Source organism: Urocampus carinirostris, chromosome 5 (assembly GCF_059441175.1).
Source record: "Urocampus carinirostris isolate Australia breed hairy pipefish chromosome 5, RoL_Ucar_1.0, whole genome shotgun sequence".
Taxonomy (NCBI): domain Eukaryota; kingdom Metazoa; phylum Chordata; class Actinopteri; order Syngnathiformes; family Syngnathidae; genus Urocampus; species Urocampus carinirostris.
Genome location: NC_142353.1, coordinates 26602501 through 26623349, shown reverse-complemented (window position 1 = coordinate 26623349; position 20849 = coordinate 26602501). Strand labels below are relative to the sequence as shown.

The following is a 20849-nucleotide window of genomic DNA, read 5'->3' as shown; positions in this document are numbered from 1 at the left end:
GGAATGAAATCCTTAAAAAGCCTGGTTTGGAGCTCTGGGTGTAACCTTCTCTACTCATAGGGGCGACCGGTGATGATGTCACAACTTTTGACGGCTGTGCATAAAAAGAGCTGGCACCGAGTACCAGAAACGTACACAAATTCTCAAGCAAACTACTCTGACGGTCATTTACAGTATTCCCGCGCCATTAAATGGTTAAATTGTCGGGTTGCCTGATCATCTCTATAGGTAAAAAATCGTTTTAAAGTTGTGCTTGAACATGACTTGCCAAAAGCACGGACTTACACTTTACATGAGTGGATACAACCGTGGCATTTTAAATTTGGGGCAGAAAATAAAACGGAAATGTCCCAGAGAAATCAACAAATACACATCGAGTTTTTTAAGAAAGTAAGCGTGGATCATTTGAATCTGATCTACAAGTCCCATAGTGCTTTGTGGCATAGAAATATCCCAATTGAAGGAAGCTGCACAGGCGCAGTCATGCGCACAAGCAAAAAGTTTATATATATATATATATATATATATGTGTGTGTGTGTGTACATACACACACCAACAATTCTGAACTACTAGCTGTTTCTTTTTTGCAACATTTTAAAAACTACGGCTTTTTTTTTGTAGCAGCGCCAAGAAAAACAATGAGATGGTCTCTTACACAACTCATGCAAAACCAAAACAGAGCACGGACATGTGAAAACATATAGGAAGCCCTTCCAGAGAAATTAGTCCATATTTTTGCCAATGTTATTCATATAATGCATAACCCAAGTAAAACGGGAGGTTTGACAATACTTAATTGAATATTTACAACGTACTCTTGATATTTTAACTTTTTCACCCACAAATCAGGTCTTACATTTATACATCTGAATTGAACAGCAGTGGAAGTTACCTTTCAAGAGTACTACACTTCTCTGTTTGTATCATCGGCGTCAATGTCCATTTGTTTCCTTTAATCCTCGAGGGACAATAACAAGCAAATGCAATTTGGTCCTTTATCGCAGAAACACCAAAGACAAAAACACAAAAAGACACTTTTGTTTTGCAATCTGGCACTATTCTCCCCGGTATGGTTGCCCTGGTGCTATCGGCCAGAAAAACAGGGCTCACATTTTCCACCACACAGGCCTCATTTGCATTTTCTTCCTGCACAGTAGTTAATATTGGATAGTTTTTTTCATCGGCATCTTGAACGGCCCTATGATCAGAAAACATGTGACGTAAACAACTCAAAGGAGAACTAAAAACGACGTAGCTTAAAAGGGCGTCAGGTGTGCTCCAAAGATGGGGCAACGAGAAATATCCTGTGTGGTTGGTTGCCAGGTGTGCACTTGGCTTAAATTGTAAGAAATCGACGTGAGGTATACCGTTTTTATGGTTGCTTAAGACTGCAGTTTAAAATCTGGTGCGGCTTTTCCAAAGACAAAATTGAGTTTCTTAAACTTAAGAATGCAGCGTATAATCTGATGGATTTTGTCGTCCGGAATTTACAGTAGTTCCTGGTTGGTGGAAATTCACTTAATACAGGTTGATTAATCACAGAAATCAAGGGAGTACTGTCGTTAGGGTATTCAACCTTAACTTTTGGTATATTGTTCTGTTCGTCAGTCAAAAGGAGGGGACACTTAGTAGGTTGAAAACAAGGTTACCTTGGCTTTGATCTATGGGTTTTACTCACTGAGCCCCATTTGCTGGACAAGAGAAACCACAGATTGCCGTTAGCTCTCGAGCTAGCAAGCGTACATACTCATGTATCAAAGTGAACATTTGTTTTAAATTACTACTAATGCCACAGAATAAAAGTGACGGTATACTTTTTAAGGGGAAATATCTAGGGCTAGGGGATACTGAATTGCATTTCTCTGTTGACAATTTTCAAGCCAATATTCAGACTCCTTGAACTTACTCTTGAAGTAGTCGTTCATGAACCTTTTTTAGTTTTAGGTTCTCCTCCAATAGCTGCGAGTTTTCGTTTGCCAGTTTAGTGTTGCGTTTCAGCGACCGGCCAATCATCTCCCGGGTTAGCACTAACGAGTCTGGAGCAGGTTGAAGCTTCAAAGAGCACAAGCGTACCTGAGAACGGGAAAATACATGATTTGGAATTAGAGTTCTAGTCGGAAATCGAGTCGGAAATGCATTGGTGTCCTTCACCAACACAAACGTAAAGTTCTCTTGGTCAGTTTAGAGCGTATGATTTGAATCTTAAGATGATTTTAGTCTTCCGATATGAATTAAGGAGTTTTTTGGGCCCTTCATGATTGGCATTTTTCTCACGGTACGACATTAACAAAAACAAAAAGAATTGCGTGCGCCAAAACGTATAAAATTCCAAGGTGCCTGTTTGCAATTGGTCGACGTCATATGAAATGCAGGTCTGTTAGAACAGAATGGAATAATAATGAATAGCATCAAATGTCCTTGAAACATAATGCACAACAAAATTAAAAAGTGCCATCCTGATGGTGCAAAAACATTTACAAGATAAAATACCATAATTTAAAATAATCATTTACGGGTAATGAAATAAAGTATATTGGATACCCTATTTTGGGTCAAAGCATCTTGAAAGTGCACATGTGTTATTGGTTGAAATCCCTCCCACAATGTCTCCCTCATTGCTCAGTTCAGAATCTGAGGACACTTCTCAAGTACGATACAATACTGTATTCTTTGTACTTTATCTATTAGGTATGGGTCCCAAGACTTGCAGTGATGCTGAAGGGAGAGGCAAAAATATGATAACCATAAAAATGAATCTTGCTGTTACTATGAAATATAAAGTGGGCATACAAATTGATACCCATGCTATTGCACGGACACAACCAATAGAACATCTGGACTATTTTTAAAAGAAGACAGTTAAAGCAACAAAATATTCAAAGTGCATTGCAAGTGGAAGAAAATCATTTTTCGTTTAAATCTGCCGTCTCCTCCCCCCACTGCTCAAATCACGTCACACCAAATGTAAACAAAATTGTATTCTTCTTTGACATGTACAATACATTCATTGATAATGTTATTCAATTATATTATTACCTATAAATATTACTTACTATATATCTTTTCATTTCGATTGTTTAATATGTATATACAATAGTAATGTTTTGGCCTGGAGTACCGGGGTTTTGGAACTAATTAGCTAATCGCCATAAGTCTCTTTCCTCCCCTATACAAGGATTTTACCTTGGAAATTCTAACACATAACAAATTAATGCCATATCCTGGGGATTTGCCGTCCCTCTCATCTGTACTTGCTTTCGCCAAACATTTGCGCTTGTGTGTCACTCTGAGATGATCTGCAGTACCAAGGTGCAACAAACCATTACATCAGATTTCCAACAGAGTGCCAGACTGCATGTGATGATGTGTTTTTGTCCGTTTGGGAATAAAACAAGTCGTGGAATTCATAACCAACTAGGTAAACTAAGAGGCTACACATAGCTTTTGAAGAAATAGTCCAAAAATTACCTTACATATTTTACCTAAAAAAAACTCATAGTTTGGGTGCACGTTATATATGGGGTTTTATGGTAAAATACTACCGTATTTGTGCAATGATCAATCAGTTGAAAATATCGCTGACCCCAAACCCAAAACATTGGATGCGACAGGATTTGAACCTGGGTTGCAGTGGTGAGTGTACCAAATCCTAACCACTAGACCACCAGTTATATGGATTACTGGTTACCTACCATTCCACCCTAAAGACAAGCTGTAAACTAAATCAAGAAAAACATTTCCACTTCTCAAATTTATCCAATGAAAGGATTGTGCAATTGAAAGCAGAGATTGAAGAAAATATTAACTTCTTTTTTTTCTTTTTTTTTTACAAAAAACAGATGACCAGCAAAACCAAAACAACTTCAAGTACCGTATAGACTCGCATTCAAGCCTACATTGCATAGAAGCAACCCCCTAAAACTGCCTCAAAATAGCCCCATATTAAAAGAAATGTAAAATAATAATAATAAACTAATACATATATTAATAAAGTGTGTACCTAAACATCAATAACCATTTAATTATGTAGGAAACATATGCTGGCCCGGTGAGGAATGGGCGCCACCAGGCTGTACTTGCCAAAGACACACCATAGAAAATGTTGCCCTTTCGAAGCAACCAACCAACCAGTTATAACTAAAAATATCCTGGTAAAAAGCTAAAACTATCACATTTTGAAACCATTTACTGTACCTTCCAGCAGCGCTTCCATAACTGACACTCGTACACCCTTTTCATATTTCGCAATCGTGTTCTTCCTCGTGTTTTCCACTTTTTCTTCCCATGATCACTAACTTTCTTGGGACCCATTATTATGGTCAGAAAAGGGTAATAAAACCAACAAAATCACAACAAAATGAGATGTGCTCCCTCTGTAATGCGCTGATTGAGCAGGGCATTATCGCCATCTACTGTTAAGGTGTGAAATTGACCATCCTCAGTTTCCTTTTTTTAGCCTAACTTTGCTGAGTTAAAGGCCCGCGACCCACTGAAAATGTGTCTGCGACACACTTTTGGTTCTTGACCCACCAGGTGACCTCAAAAAGCAAAATGTGGAGAGGTGCTAAATCTTAACGAGGTTGTGCCAAACTTTTAGTCCCGCCGCCATAAAGCTTCAGAAGTACTCATAAAATACTCGATTTTATCGTAGCGAGCCTCACAGCTGTTTTCTCTTTCACTCGTGAAAATCTTGTCACTGACGGACATTTACGTAGCTTGACTGCCTCCTATTTCTTTCCATGGGAATTTTTCACGCTCCCTCCACCTATTTATGTTTCTATGTCACTAAACAAGGATTCCCAAATGGATTTAAAAACGTGTCATAGACTCATTATGGGTGGGACATGGGCAAGAAGCAAAAAAAAAAAAAGGCACGGTTTTGTTTATGACTGCTCGATGCTTCTGGGTTTGGAAGATCGCACAATGAAATAATTTATATGAGAATCAAAGAATATTATATGATTTATTATTTTTCATTTGATGGTTTCAAATCAAATGTTTTAATGTTCTTAAAATAAGGTACCCATGTTAATTATACTCATTATTGTTTTTCTTATTTTTCCAGACGAATAAAAAAAAAATATAACAAAATGGAGAAAAATATATTTTCTAAATATATTTATTACTATATATAACTATATTAATTTGTACTAGTTGAATGAGCTAAAAAAATAAGTAAAATAAATATATTATGAATTCTTTATTTTCATAATTTTTTTATAGTAGTATGTAAAGGTACAGTGTGTAATATCAAGTGCCTCCTAGTGGTACAAAAAAAAAACATTTATTTATTTAAAAACATTGATTTGAACAAGAGTCAAAACTACTTGAATGATCATACCAACGTTTAGAAATAGTCATAAGTCGAGTATTGAATACTGCTTTGAGATAGCGGAATCCATACCTAGTTGTTGCCACCATGTTTGTCTGGCAATTTGCTGCTACGCTCATTTGCCACTGTTTTTGGTTTCAGATTAGACAATACAGTGCCATCTAGTGGTCAACTATTACACAATGTACTTTTAAGGTTAGGTTAAAATATAGCAAAATAAGAAAATGAGTGAAATTACAATTGTATTTTTCTATTTTACCAGAAAAAGGTTAAAAATAGGAAAATACTTATTTTACTCATTGTTTATTTTAATCTTGTATTATTTTATTTTAATATAATAAGTCAATACATACATCATAATAAGAAAATAATGAGGACAATTCCATGTGCACTATTTTACCAGAGAAAAAAGTGAATTCATATAGGAATAAGAGAAATCATAAATTTTACAATTAATATAATTTGATTTCGTTTATTATTCCATTTTAATTATGTTACAATTTAAATTAATCATGATTTCAATATTTTAATTACTATACTAGATTTAAATATAGCAAAATAAGAAAAATACCGCTTTTAATTTTAAAAGGTTTTATTGCTATGTTTTACGACATAAATAGCTTAATTATATTTAAAAATAAGAAGAAGAATATTAAGAAAATATCTGAGTGTTACTTTTCTCATTTTACCAGATTAAAAAACTGTAAAAAATACAGCAAAAATAAGTAAAATAGTACTTTTTTCCAACAGTGTTAAAATGTGTTTTTTGAAATGTATAATCTGATTAACATTATGTAGGCTGCTTCCTGACTAATGACAGGAGCTGTCTGAGACGCCGAAACCTGGCTCAGGGGCCAAGTGTCCTCGACAGGAGCACACTCCTACTGACATTTGTTCCTGCAAGCCTGTATGTGTGTGGTCTACCCTCCTCTGCCGTGTGTAAAAGATTATAAACCTGAGTAGAGGGTCTATAATAAATGAACTTAATATTGTACCATGCATACACTGGAGTATAAGTTGCATTTTGGGGTTAAATGTAATACATAAAATTCAACACCAAGAACAGATTTAAAAATACAAATGCTGAACAGCTGGCTAAAAAAAAAAACTAGAAGCAACATCTGGCTTAATGGCACACTTTATGCTCCCCGCTCGCAGTAAAATGGAAATAAGAATATTGTATCACAGCGGGGCAAGTTCAGTTCACTTTAGGCAGAAGTGATAGCAAAAAAGACCTGCCAGGTCAGGACAAAAGTGTGCTCTGCGAGTCCTCGCTCACAGCAATATGCAATCGGGGATAATCGATTACTACCACACAAGTGCAGTTCCCTTTTGGTGGACAGAACGGCAAAATAGAGCTGCCAAACCTGACAATCTGTGCTCTGCAATTGGGGATAACGGATCGCAGCCACACAAGTGCAATTCACTTTTGGGGGTACAAAATGGAAAAATAGAGCCCCTGTGCCTGGACAAAAGTGCGCTCTGCCAGTCCTCGCTTGCAGCAATATGTGATCAGAGATAATGGTTGACAGCTGCACAGGTGTAGTCTAATATTGGGTGAACAGAACAGCAAAAAAGAGCCACCAATCCTGACAATGGTCCACTCTGCCAGTCCCCGCTTGCAGTTGTATGCAATCAGGGATAATGGGCCATGATGGCATGAGTGGCTTTCACTTTTTGGTGGACAGAATGATAAAAATGAGCCGCCTGGCCCAAAAAAATCAAAAGCACTCTAGTTTTCCCCACTCGCAGCAATAGGTGATCAAGAATAATGGATTACGGCAGCATGAGTGCAGTCCACGTTTTTGGCAGAAATAACAGTAAAGTTGAGCTGCCAGGCCCGACAAATGTGTGCTGTTGCATGTCCTCAATTGCAGCAATATGCGATCAGAGATAACGAATAATGGCTGCATGAGTGCCGTTCATGTTTTGGTCGACAAAACCAAACAGAAAAAGAGTCGCCAGACTTGACAAAATGGTGCTCTACAGAAATATGCAATTGGGGATTATAGATCCCAGCCGTACGAATGCAATTCACTTTTTAGTGGACAGACAGCGAAAAAGAACTACCGGGCCCCAAAGAAGTATGCTCTTCCCCCGCTCGCAGCAACAGGCAATCGGGGATATTGGAATACACATTTTTTTTCGTAAGAACTGCAAAGAATTACAGTATATCAAAATGTAAATCATACATTGACAGTTCAGTTAAGTGAGTTCACGAGACTTTACAAATCAGATTCAATTTACAAAGTCTGCATCAAATCTCTTCACCCACTTCTTTCCTCAGCAGTGTTATAAATGAAGCAACTAAAGTCTTTTAAAAAGTATCGTTAGTGGTCGGTGCGCATGGGAGGACCACCCCGGATCTAAGAGGATGGACGCTCGGGGAAACTCATAAAAGTCCAAGCAACATAAGTGATCCAGTGCAGACCCTCCGGGGGAAATCTGTTTGACACTGAGCTGTGACTAAGCGTTTGCGCAAGATGTTCCACTCCATTCAAAAACGATGAGTCGTGCTTTGGTGGAAAACCAAGAAGAGGAATGTTTGATTTAAGACAGCGATGCTATACATTTAATACTATATACTTCTGCAAGCCAACTATCTATCTTAAATAATAGCGGCCGTAATTTACGAGCTGTTTTAAAAGCCTTTCATCTCAGCTATAATCTTCCATCAATCAGCTCCTGAAACGGCTGCTGTCTGTCATTGCGTCGTAAAGTTAATCGTTTGGCAATAAATCAGCTCAGGAGATCATATTAAGTCAAGAGCGCGTAATATTAAGCACTCAAATAAAAGTGCCAATTACAATGTGGGAGTGGGATTTCCTGATTTAAAAACACAGAAGACATGAGTTTTCTATAGTCAAATCGAAGAAGTGAGATAAGGCCTAAAAAATACAGCCCGAACCAGTCCAAGCCCGACCAATCAACCTGATTTGCAGGATCGAGCTCGAAGCAAACCCCAAATTTCTTATTCTTTTTGTGAGGGCTCGAGAAGAGGAAAGGAGATTTAGGAAAGCAAATAAAGCCTGTCTTTTGTAACAGAAAAGTTGAAAATTAAATATTTTCTCTTTTAAGTATGTGTTAACAAAGCCTGAGTTTAAGGGCCCTTATGCTTTATGTCCCCCTGCCCACATCTGCTTACTTATTATCAAAAGCTGTTAGGTTCAAAGAATGGGGGCTTGAGGGAGTGCTAGAGAGTGATATCATGCTCGTCCCTGTAGGTTTTTATTTGATTTCTATTTGTTGGCGTAGCGTAAAATTGGTGAAGGTTAAAAAGGCCTGCTTGTCATAGTTTCCAAACACCAACCCAAATCCCCAAAAAAGATGAGAAAGAAGAGTTTATTCAAATGTGTCTAAGAAATGTACATGATTGCACGCGCATCATGAACGAGCTGACTAAAGCTGCAATGATGACACCAGGCAGAGAGTAACATTTCAAATTCCATAAGCTAATTAAAATTTGCTTTAAACACGACTATATAAAAATATTTTTATATTTCTGTGTCTGCAGAGGTTACACTAACCAACAATTTACCTTCAATGATGTTTTTTTTTTAAAAGCAACGTTCAAATTTTAAGTCGGTCCGTTTTTTTGACAGGTTGAAAATTGGGCCATAAACCACCGCAGCAGTACGTCCTTAAGAATCTTCCGCGGCATTTTTAGAGACAGAGAGGCAGTTAAACTAAGAAGAACAACGATGGGTGGATAACAGAGAAGAACAGGGAGGAGCTCTTTGAATTGACATTGAAAGATTTTAGTACAGTACATGTTGTGTTGAGGCGACCTCTGCTTTTTTTTTTTTTTTGTGGACCACGGTCTCTCATGGATAGTAGTAATCGTGGCCTCGAAACGTCTCAACTCGCTATTATCACAGTGAGTTGTGACAAGATACTGATTAAATCATTGTGTTTCTTGCACATCATGACCCACGCTACTAGCTCTGACACTGACGTTTTGTTTTGTTTTTTTCAAGTAACCACGCATTGTTTTGGTAAACATTTTTATAAACTTATATTTATTTAAATAAAAGTTGAGGAGAGAGAAGCCCAGCCCAACCTGAGCGTAATGATTGACATGTTAGGCCCGACCCTGGCCGAAATTCAGGTTGAGCTCGGACTCAGGCTAAAGATCTTACCCCTTAATCAAAGCAATTACTTCAGTTTTTCGATGTTTTAAGATTCTGGATTTGTCAAGAATTGGTCTCATATGCTTTCAAGAGGAAGAACACACTAAAACAAGAGTCTTATTTCAAAGAGAAACAAACTTTGTGCTTGAGGAAGATGGAATTTGTTTGTTAGGGATTGTCGGTCTTTGTGAAAAGATGAAGGAGATCCTGGACTACTCTATTTATTTTCTTCAGCATCTGCTTCACCCCTGAGACCAAAAGATAAAGTGAAAGGTCAATCGGAATCTGCTAAGGCGTGGGAGGTCTAAGGTGTAAAGACTACCTCTCAAGTCTCACACTAAAACAATGCAAAAATCTCCTAGAATTGGAATGAGTTTCTGATCAAAACAAAAAAAGGTACTAATAATATAGGAGTAATCACAGCTGATCATGAAAAATATTTTTATTTGTACTGAGCATTGAATAGACCTGCAAAAATCAGATTATTTTACGCATTATGTTACGCATTGGTGCATCAAATTAGTAAATAAATTACTATGATAATCACAGTTCGACACCACTGACTAACCAAACACAACATGAACATGACAGTATGGAAGAATATTGTAATAGAATATAAATAACCTAAATCTTATGTTGCCAATATCTGTGTATTATTTGCCCTCATATAGGGGATGACTTGACTTTTTAAATAAAAAAGTTTCATATATTTCTTGTATTTAAACTCAATTGTCCTAGGCGCAATGCTAAATAAAAAATGTACTTCTGTTGGCTGATAATCCCCTCAATATTAGATTCTGTATTATAGTTTTTTCGCTTTTTTTTTAGAGTTAAAGGTAATATAGTATAGGAAAATAAATACATTCAAAAAGAATAAAAATATTAATCATGCATTTCAGAATATTTTTTAATTGTGGACACATATATTGCAAGTAAAACAATTATAATAATATTTGAAAAATATTTACAAGTAGGGCTCATTCATGACATAACAGAAGCATGGACTTACACTCTACATGGATGGATACAAGTGTGGCATTTCAACCACGGGGGCTGCAAGTAAAACGTAAAAATCCAGGACTGATTATAAATATATATTTTTCGTCTTAAAAAAGTATAAACATACCTAAAATGAACAGGACAATGTTCAGAAATGTTAGTTTTTCTTAATAGTTTTAACTGTACATTTTGCAGTGAGGAACTCTGAAGATTGAGAATATAGTAAAACGAAAAAAATATGGTAACATGAGAAAAATAATAGCTAAACTGAGCTAAAATGTTTAAAATGATTATTGTTTTTTACTTGACTGGAATTTCTTTCATGTTTTTAAGATCATAATACGCAAGACATCTGAAAGTAAATCTAGATTAAGAACTTCAAATTACAATGTGATTTGATGTTTATTTTTTTTCAAAGCCTGAGGTCAGGAAGAGAGCAGAAGGGACGGACGTCAGCGTAAAAAGGGCTTTGCTTGTCCTGTCAGCCTAAAACCGGACTTAACCTCGCATTCCGCTGTGGTCAGAGTACTCACAAAGGCCTGATAAAAATATTCAATAGTTTATGCAAACTAGAACTTTTTGGCTTTTGAGAAGTAAAAATTTGAAACCCTACTCCAAGTATGGGCAAACCATATGACCCGCCAGCCACATACTGCCAGAAGACTGGAACAAGGCTTTTGCGCATGCTCAGGCCAAAGAAAATGAAAAATGGATGGTGCAGAAATGACTGAACAATCATGACAATAATTAGCAGCTGTGATGCACATAAGTAGGTGTTAACAAGTGCTAAATATTTGATGAAGAAAGCTCTTTTCTTCCTTCGCGTTTATATTCAGGGTTGTCAGACAACAAGACAAAAGCTGGAAAGATGAGAAGTTCCTTCAAAGATTTTATTGCAGTATATTGCGGGCACAAATGGGCTATGGAACAATGGCTGTAGAAATGTTCAAATGCCAAGACTAAGGTGGCTGACAATCACTTTTATACTTTGTCCAAACCGGTTCTAATAAGTACTGATATGAAGATGCCACTTCTGGCTACAAAACAAAACACAAGTAAAAATGGATGTTTCTACTTTGCGATTTTTGACTATCACGGGACTTTTTGGCAATGCAACCCCCGTAAAAAACAAGGGATTGCTGTGGTCGGGTTTTAGATCCATACTTGAATGAATACTGAGATTGTTATTATCAAACAGAACTAAAGGTTAAGTGTCATCTCAAAGCAAGCAGACAAGTAAAGGGTGATGACGCCAAGTGGCGTGATGACAGAATAAAAGCATTAGAAAGTGAGCCAAGCTCAGGATAGAAAACGTGGGCTTTGAGCAGACAGAGCTGCAGATAAAGAACAGGAAGCGTAGGTGGGAATCCCAACGCCACGCCTGATAAAGTGGATCTTTCCACAGTCCATTGAGGGAGGAAACCATGTAATCAAGAGTCAGTTTTTGCTGTCTATATTTAGGTTTGTTCAATTCCTAAGAGATGAGTTGACCTTTGAAGCTTCGTTTTTTTTTTAATTGTGAGGGTGTTTTTGTTAGTCTCTATAAATCTTATGTATTTGATTGTCGCACTTGATAATGTAAACTAGTTCCCGTAAAAGGCTGAAACGAGAATTTCACTTTACTCAAATAAAAGAACATTTGAAAACTATACTACAATAAAAATAAATAGTAATTATGATACCAAAATCAAACCCAATGTGTAAAAATCTCGCCAATACTGCAACAAGCCAAAAACAAGAGTTAAAATATTGGAACTGATCATCCAAGAGTCTAATGAAACAAACGAAAAATGTTATTTTGAAAATAATTGATTTGAACTGAGATCAGAGCTATAGTTTGAGAAACATTGACATAAACACTTGAGAGAGTTGATTACTTTTGTGTTAATCTAAATTTGTTTGTTGATCAATCAGAGCTGCTTGGTTTTATTGTTTATTGTTGGATTAAGTTAAGGGACTGTGTAATATTTAGTGACTCCTAGTGGTACAAAAAACTTTTCATTAAAGAAAAATAAACATTGATTTGAGTACTAGGCAAAAATACACGACCTATCACACAAGTGTTAATTCCCATTGGTCGAGATATTTGCATTTCTTTCACATAATGGAATCTGAACCTAGAGGTTGCTGCCATGTTTGTCTGTTATCTTGCTGCATTTGGCACTGATTTTTGTTCGCATTAGACAATACAATGCTATCTAGTTGTCAAATATTACAAATTGGGACTTGAAGTTTAATATTTAATACATTATTACAGGGGTCACTAACCTATATTAAGCCGATAGCTACTTTTTTGTAACTGATTAGCGCAAAAGGCCAACAGTTTGAGACACATTTCTAAAGATATCATAATTTTACTAGGTTATTAATAAACTATTACTGTGTTATTACTGAGTACGATTAAAATAGGCTCAGTACTAAAAAAATCTGCATTATATAAGGTGGCTGTCAATAACCTGCGGTTCTAGGGCCAAATGCAGCTCTTTAGCGCCCTAAAGACCCGAAAAACTTGAGGGGGGAAATGGAAATGGAAAATAAATCTTAAATCTTGATTCTGTTGGAGGAAAAACACAAAAAAAACATTCTTAACGTTTTTAATGCTGTAAAAATGGCGAGAATAAATAGAAAATATTGCAACTCCAGGCATGTTTTTTTTTTGAATATTAGTCGATTATAGCCCTTTTAACAAGTCGGGTTTTCGACCCCTGGTAGAAGGCCACTGAAAGATGTCTATATATGAATTATGGACCAATTTTAAAGAATTTCGAAAGAACTGATCATGTATTCAAAAACACTGATCCTGTAAATACTTTCTGATGCCAGTTTGATATCCAATGTCGCAGGAAATCACAATGACCCATCACCGATGAGCTATTGTCAGAACCGGTCCGCGAGCTACCGCGGTGCTCTTAAGGGGCTACCTGGTGCACACCCGCACCACATTGGTGACCCATGCATTAAATTGAGATAAAGGGACACACTGTGTAACGACAGCTCAGCTTTGAATAAAAATACGAACGAGTTCTGTCTTGAAAAGTAAATCCAATCGTCACACACGAGAGGAATGATCCTCAAAAGAGTCTGGAAAAATAAAGGTTTGTGTTGGTACTTAAAGATGGATCTGGAAGGCCGTATTGCCTGACACGACCACATAAAACAAAAGCTTAATAATAATCTAACCACAAACATTGAAATTATTTCCATCATTACCACTTAGACCAGCTCAGTAGCCTAGATGGTAAGGCGCCCGCTTTGAGACTGGGAGGTTCGGGTTCGCGCCCCGGCCGAGTCATTCCTAAGACTTAAAAAGTGGTCGGCGGCGCCCTCTGTTGGCTGCGGCTGCATCGGCTCGCTACAACGGGTCAGGTGCAATCGACATTTCGTTCTGTGTACATTGTTACACAGAATGACAATACAAGGAAATTATTATTATTATTATTATTATTAAAGGTAGGGCATCATTTATAAAAAATACACTATAATGTCAGTGCAAGTTCAACACCTGTTTTGTTCTCTTCCTAAAGGAAACCGGGTGAATGCTTGACTTTAGTTCTACCCTTAAATTATCTTGCTGGGAAAATATGTCCCACTTTTTCAGGTCTTGTTTAAGGGAAAAGCAGTGTAAGAAAGTAGGAAAGAAGCAGGTGTTACGTAATAATAGTTTTGCACCACACACATTGCAAATACGGCTGATTACAGTCAGCAACAATATAACAGTATAACAATATACAGAAGACCCCCTTTATAGCGTCCCTAGCTTCAAACTTATTCACGTTATATTTTTTCAGGCCCCTTTTATGGCATTTTGCCCACCATATGACATCAACAACCAATTATTTTTCAAATTCAAACTTTGCAGCGTTTGTGCGTAAGTAGTTTTGTCTCTAAGATGCCTGTCTGCTATTGGTCCAGGTCATATAAAATGCTAGTTTTCTATTTCTTTGCGTCATAGCCTCATGAAGATGCCAATACAATTTTGTCTGAACTCTTTCCCAAAATGCCTTTCTTTCTTTGTGTTTGATTTAGAATCTCACTTGAATTTGTATAGCTATGGGTCCCAAGAATTTCAGTAATGATAAACGGAGAAGCAAAAAGATGATAACAATGGACACAAAGCTTAAGAAAAAAAAAATACAAATGAATATGTTGCCACTATTGCATGAGCTTTTCTGTTATATAAGTTACATTTTTTAATAATCACACCATTACTTTCATAATCACATTATTCATTAAGTTGTTATAAATGCACTTTTTTTAATTCACATATTTGAATGAAGTATTTACCTTGTGTAATAATTTTATATTTCAATGGATCCTGTCATTCAGTACTTTCCCAGCACAGCAGTACTCCCTCAGTGGCGTTCTGTGAAGTCTGCCATAATCTTATACCACCTGCAAAATCCAGTTAGATCCCTTTTTAACAAAGGTTTCTTGTGAAGATGTCACTCCCTAAATTGGACTGGAAAAATCAGTGGTCAGCCATTTTTCAATGCTAATCTAGGAAGGATTGTGTCCGGTTCACAAGCTCAGAATATTCTGTTTATTTCCTTGTAATAAAAATCTTCAACTGAGCTACTCTCTTCAGCTTTACACTTGAAGGTTAAATTGAACACGGAGTGGGACATGGATTGTCTATGCATACAGAAGGCACACACTATGGAGAAAAATATCGTATTTAATAAAAAAAATAATAATAATAAAAAGATCATGATTTAATCACTATACTTCAGGAAAAAAAATGTTGAGTGGATGAGTAGCACATTTCTGACCATTTTTGTAGGATTTTTTTTTTTAATCAATTAAAAAAAAAAGAATAAAATAAGAAAATATATATTATATATGTATGGCATTTTAGGAAATGAATCTAATTCATAGACAAGGTTATATTTATTTCTGGTCAAAATTTGAACAAATATACATAAGCATTAAAGCAAATACACTCGCATTAGCAGCTACCTCCACAATTCTAGCACTAGTAGTAAGGATTTGTAACATGGACATTAACTGCGATATGTATAAGCATTAACTGCTAAAATATGCGAGAAGCTAAAGCAAGGCTAGTCATCAAACCAGTGCTATCTGTTAATGCAGTTAGCGCTTGCGTTAGCAAAAACAGGCCTGTTCTGACCAGGGACGTGAATAGGCCCCAGAGACAATCGTAATAAATTTCAATTGTTTAAGATCACTATTCTGTTTTAGTCCGTCAAAATTTAATATCGTCAAATCATCCAACTCTTACCTAGACTCAACAATCCCGAGCACCTTTGCATACAAGCTAGAAGGCGTTTAAGTGGAACTGGCTTTAATCTATTGGCGTGGACTAGAAGTAGATTAGGACGTCCTGTTCGTAAATCACTTTTAAGGTACTTTACTGTGTTTCTAAATTTGCGCCTTTTGCCTTCTGGTCATCTCTTAAAAGCCAAGGTGACCTGCATCCTAAGGGCAATGGCACTTAGCAAGAATAACATGACAATCGACTGAGGCACAATCAGCAATCACTCAAAGGATGAATGAAGTAGACCCCCGGGATACGTATTTAATCTGTTCTGAAGTAGGGATCGCAAAGTGAAATTGCCGTAAAGCTGCGTGTAGACACCTTTTGTAACGCGTAGCTAATGCAATCCGAACCCCTGGTACTCTAGATTTTGAATTTTTTTCTAAACAAACAGTATGTAGTAAGAACTTTAGATACTATTGTAAATAATTATTAATTTGAAGGAAAAATGAAGTTGAATTTATCTACAGAGTGGATTGACTTGTGCTGGTCAAGTAGAATAGGGGGTGGATGCAGGCAGTGGAGAGACGGGGGATTAAAATGAAAACTAATGTTAATGCCAGGATGCTCATGCACTTAGAAGACATTTTTGCTTTAATCACCTACTTATTCTGAATAATTTTCCTAACCGTCAATATATTACAGCCGTATTACTTTCTTCTTCGTATTTTTTTTATTATCTAAGTTTGTTTTCTTCGTTCTCCCTGAACAGATGTTTCCAATCCACGATTGCCACCATGTAATTTAGTGAGGCTAGCGATTCCAGGAAGGATCAATGTGCCTTGAATATGCATATTTATAATATAACATTAATAAATTGTTTTTTTTATGTTTTTAGACTTTTACACATTTTTATATTTTCAATTTGTTTTACTTACACTGAAAGGGGAAGCTCTCAAATTACGTTATACCATTATATAATGACAATAATGATCATTCATTCATTTGTTATAATTCATTTTTCATATAACTTTATCATCGCAAGCTTTACTTGCATGGTTATATTTTTGCTCTACATTTAGCAGATAGATACAGTATAAAAATACAGTATTGTATCACTGACTTGTAAAGTCTTTACAAATCAGAAGATATTCTGAACGGAATAATGAGAAAGGTATTGTGGGAAGTAGTTTAGCATATACCATATCTGTATTTTCATTATGCCATGGCGCAGACCAAAAGCAGACCAGCGTCTTCTATGACGTCGACCAATAGCAGACAGGCACCATAGAGACCTCACTCGTCATTTGCTGCAAAGTTGGAAAAGTTTAGCCATGCGAAATAATGTTGTCAATTTAGTATAGTAGGGAAAATGCCATATATGGAGGCTGAAAAAACATCTCATTCCACACCATAATGTAGAATTGTCATGAAGTGAGATCGCTGTGCCCCAGGATTTGACTGTAACATTGAAAATCTGACTCAGCACATCCCTGGTGTGCACCTCGCAATTCAACAAAAAATATGTTTACAGAACATTTACAAGCTGTACCTATTACAGCACAATCTCCTGGCAGCAAGCACAGTGATTTCGATCAAGTACTTTTTTGTCCAAGGCCACCTGGAGGGAGAAGGGCTTTTCCATTTCTGCAATAACGTTGACTATAAAGCTTATCTTCCTAACAGCCCCCCTGTAAAAAAAAAAAAACAGGCTTCCTTTCTATGCCGTCGCATGTATTTCTCCCTGGGGAAGAAAGCTGGTTTGAGTTTGGGGGGCAGGATGTTGAGGAATTTGAGGGCAGAGTAATGAGCCAGCAATGACAGCTTTCTAAACACTGCCTTTTGTTTTCTTGGGGGCAGTTTGGGATCTTTTAAATGAACGCTGAGTGTCTACACCAAATCACAACCTTCCATTCTAGATAATTATTCTAGATGATGCCATTTTTAACCCGTTAAAACATTTTATTTACAGTGTGGATCTGTTTGTAATGTTAAGTAGATTATCTTCAACACGTGTGATGGGTTTTATCAAAGATTATTTCAAGCCCCATTTTATGTCATATAGTGACACATAGTGGTGAAAAGTAAGATGATAGAATCAAATAATATGCAAAACACATCTCATAAACATGTTTTTTAAAATGCTGGCAGGTTTATACATGTGTAATTGTATTACAAAACTTGAAGAACCAGACATGTTTGGTGGCCATTTTACTGCTACGGAAGCCCGAAAGATCACTGTGCAAAAGTCGCTTGTCCCATTGGAGCTTTTGGCATCGAACTGCCATGTACCCTCCACAGCTGAGTTCTGCTTGTGATGGTCTTGTGTCGTTTTCCACTGTTTCTTTCTCTAGCCATTTGTGTAAGCCACTCTGCTACAGGCTAGTCACTATTGGTATTGTCAACTGCTCCTTTGTCCTTAAATGTCACTCGCCTTCAACAGTTGGTCATGAACTTTATTAACTTCTTCCGCTAGCCACTGAAATGAGCCACTAATACAAGCTCTGACCAACTACAGCTGTTGGCTTTTTTTCGCTACAAGTGTATCCAACTAGTTACCGGCTGAATTCTTCATGTATTAACACTTTCACCTTGTGCTTTTTCCCACTGTTTCCTCCTCTAGCCACTCAAGTTAGACACTTGGCAAAAGGCTATTACTCAGTTCAAGTTGCTATTGTTATTTTCAGATGCTCTGTGTAAAAGAAAAATTGCTTCGTCCTTCACTGTCACTCCCCTTTCACAGTTGTTTATGCATTTCAGTTACTTTTTCCACTAGCAGCTAAAGTTAGGCACTTACATCAGCATTGACGAACTCCAGCTATTGGCTCAATTCAGCTGCTCCAGGTGTATCAAGATCACTTGTTTTTTTGTTGTTGTAGCCGCAAGGGATTTACAGGATTTTTAATGTCCTATGGCTGGGTGAATTCTGTTTTACACTTTTTTTCCAACTGTTTCCTTCTCTAGCTACTCATGTAAGCAGCAAGCCTTCAAGCTAAGACTCACCACTAGCTGCAAGTGTTATTGTTAGCTAATCCATGTCAATCAAGTATGCTTTGTCATTCAGTGTCACTTGCCTTCCACTGTTGGTCATGCATTAAGATAGCTTCTTCAGCTAGCCCCTTAAGTTCGCTACTTATACTGGCTTTGACCATCTTTAGTTATTGTCTCTTTCCTATATCTCAGGGTTTATCCAGATTGTTTGTTTTTTTGATGATTCTTATTATTCTATATTTTATCTTCCTTTAACAAGTAGTTAGTAAATTACGAAAATGAGCTAAGTTTTCATGCTGATTACGTATAATAATGATAATTAGTAATCACTGATTATTAGTAAAAACAAACATTCTTAAAATCAGCAACAAATAAATAAATACATAAGAAAAAAATGTCTACCATGCACCGTATTGAACAAATGTAATGATTTTAACGTTTTTTTATCGTTTGATATCATAAAAAGTACAAAAATGAGCAGAATTTACAACTAATGAATCACAAATTAGTATTTTTCTGCATTTTAAAGTCCTCCAGTCCACAATATATTTGAAAGCATCAGTTTTTAACCCAGATTAAAAAGCATGTACACTTTTTTGCACATTTTGCACGCTTACCAGGGCTCCCTCACACATTTTGTGAATCGAGAATTGATCCAGGGTGAGCTGGAAGGAATAGATATGGTCGTCATCGGCTCTACACGTTAGTGCTTGATGAAGATCCTTCACATATTTCTCCAACGGGACCTCCATGCCACTGGCCTCCCTCTTAAGCTTGTCATGTGAAACTGTGCAGAAAGAAGCGCTTATGTTTTCCAGGTGTGCACACTTCTGCTTTTGTGCCAGCCGTACAAAGTGTCAATGCAGCCGAGCATGCACAAAGAGAGATGTTGTAGAATTTCATTTACTTTATACACCTGTAAGCTGCAGTTAAGAAGTGCAAGGATGATGGAAAACTGTTTCATTTGTGTGCTACTAAAATTAATATTATTAGACATGCCTTTGCCAGGTGCAAGTGAACAGTTGGGTCAGTCTGTTGACTCATTTAGCAGGTGAGCTATAAAGATGTAGATGAACTCTACAATAGGGGTCTCCTCTCAATTTAGAGCCCCATGCCTTAATATGAAAGTTTAATGTTTGATTTTTTTGGATGCTGCCTCCATGCTAATAAGTTAGGTAGAGTGGTTTATAAGGCCCAATTCACTCAGAAATCCGGCCTCATTTACAGTGCGTACAGGGACAAAAAAATTGCTTTCAGTGTGTTTTAAAAGCAGTATTTGACATCAACTTTCTTGGAAGCCCCCATTGATAGCACGCGTTGGAAATGTATTGAAATGTATCTAAAATATGTTTTAATTTATGTTTTTTGATCATTTGCTCCCGTGTTATTTTCGATTGTTCTTGATTGTTCTCAGCTCAGGGATGCTGCTGGAAATGTGAATTTCCCTTCGGGGATGAACAAAGTATCTATCTATCTATCTATCTATCTATCTATCTATCATTTGTTTTTTCTTGTTACTAGCTTTTTTTCTATCTGAGTTGGTAAGTAGTGAACCGACATGCTTCTTGTTTTGTCTCCCTCTGTCGGTCGTTCTTAATTTTTACACTTCTCAAACAAATTGCGTCTGTACATATTTGACAATTATATATGACAATGGAAAGTGTAAATTTTGCTTTAATATTAAAAAAAAAAATCATCAAACATATAATTAAATCATTTCAAAGCGGGAAAAATATACATTTTCACGTTCAGACCTGACTCTTCAAAGACAAATACTGTAGGTGAGTGTTTTCCTTCACACAGCAAAACATAATAAACATCATCATCTTCTACTGGAAGATACTTTAATGTTGTTTATTTATATATGTCAAGTCAAGTATTTATTTGTACAGACCACATACTATTGTAAACTACAGAGTATTATTACAGCATCCCTTGACCTAAAACTTACACGAGGGCAAGGACAAACTCAAAAACCTCCGCATGAGGAAGATGAAAAAAAAATTAAGATCGGACCGCACATGAGGTAATCCCCCTTCGAAGATGACACAAATGAAACAAAAACACATTTACAGTGGGACCTCGCTACTTCGCAGTTCCACGTTTGCGGGTTCAGAGCTTCGCGGGTCTAAAAAAATAATAATAATAAAATAAAATAATTAAAAAGAAAAAAAAAAAGAA

The 20849-nt window shown here is 36.6% G+C and overlaps 1 protein-coding gene across 7 annotated transcripts in view; it reads right to left on the bottom strand.

Moving 5' to 3' along the window:
• The window catches only part of LOC148365893 (DNA repair protein XRCC4-like), a 38416-nt gene that overhangs the window by 14501 nt on the left and 3066 nt on the right, over positions 1–20849 (bottom strand). For all 7 annotated transcript variants that reach the window (XR_015850523.1, XR_015850522.1, XM_088336357.1 and 4 more), the window contains 2 exons: positions 19286–19455; positions 1908–2074 (listed from right to left, as the gene is read on the bottom strand). Coding sequence is in view for 5 of the 7 variants with exons in the window: in XM_088336357.1 (XP_088192483.1) it covers positions 1908–2074; positions 19286–19455 (337 nt within the window). In the remaining 2 variants the exon portion in view is untranslated. The remainder of the gene's footprint in view (positions 1–1907; positions 2075–19285; positions 19456–20849) is intronic.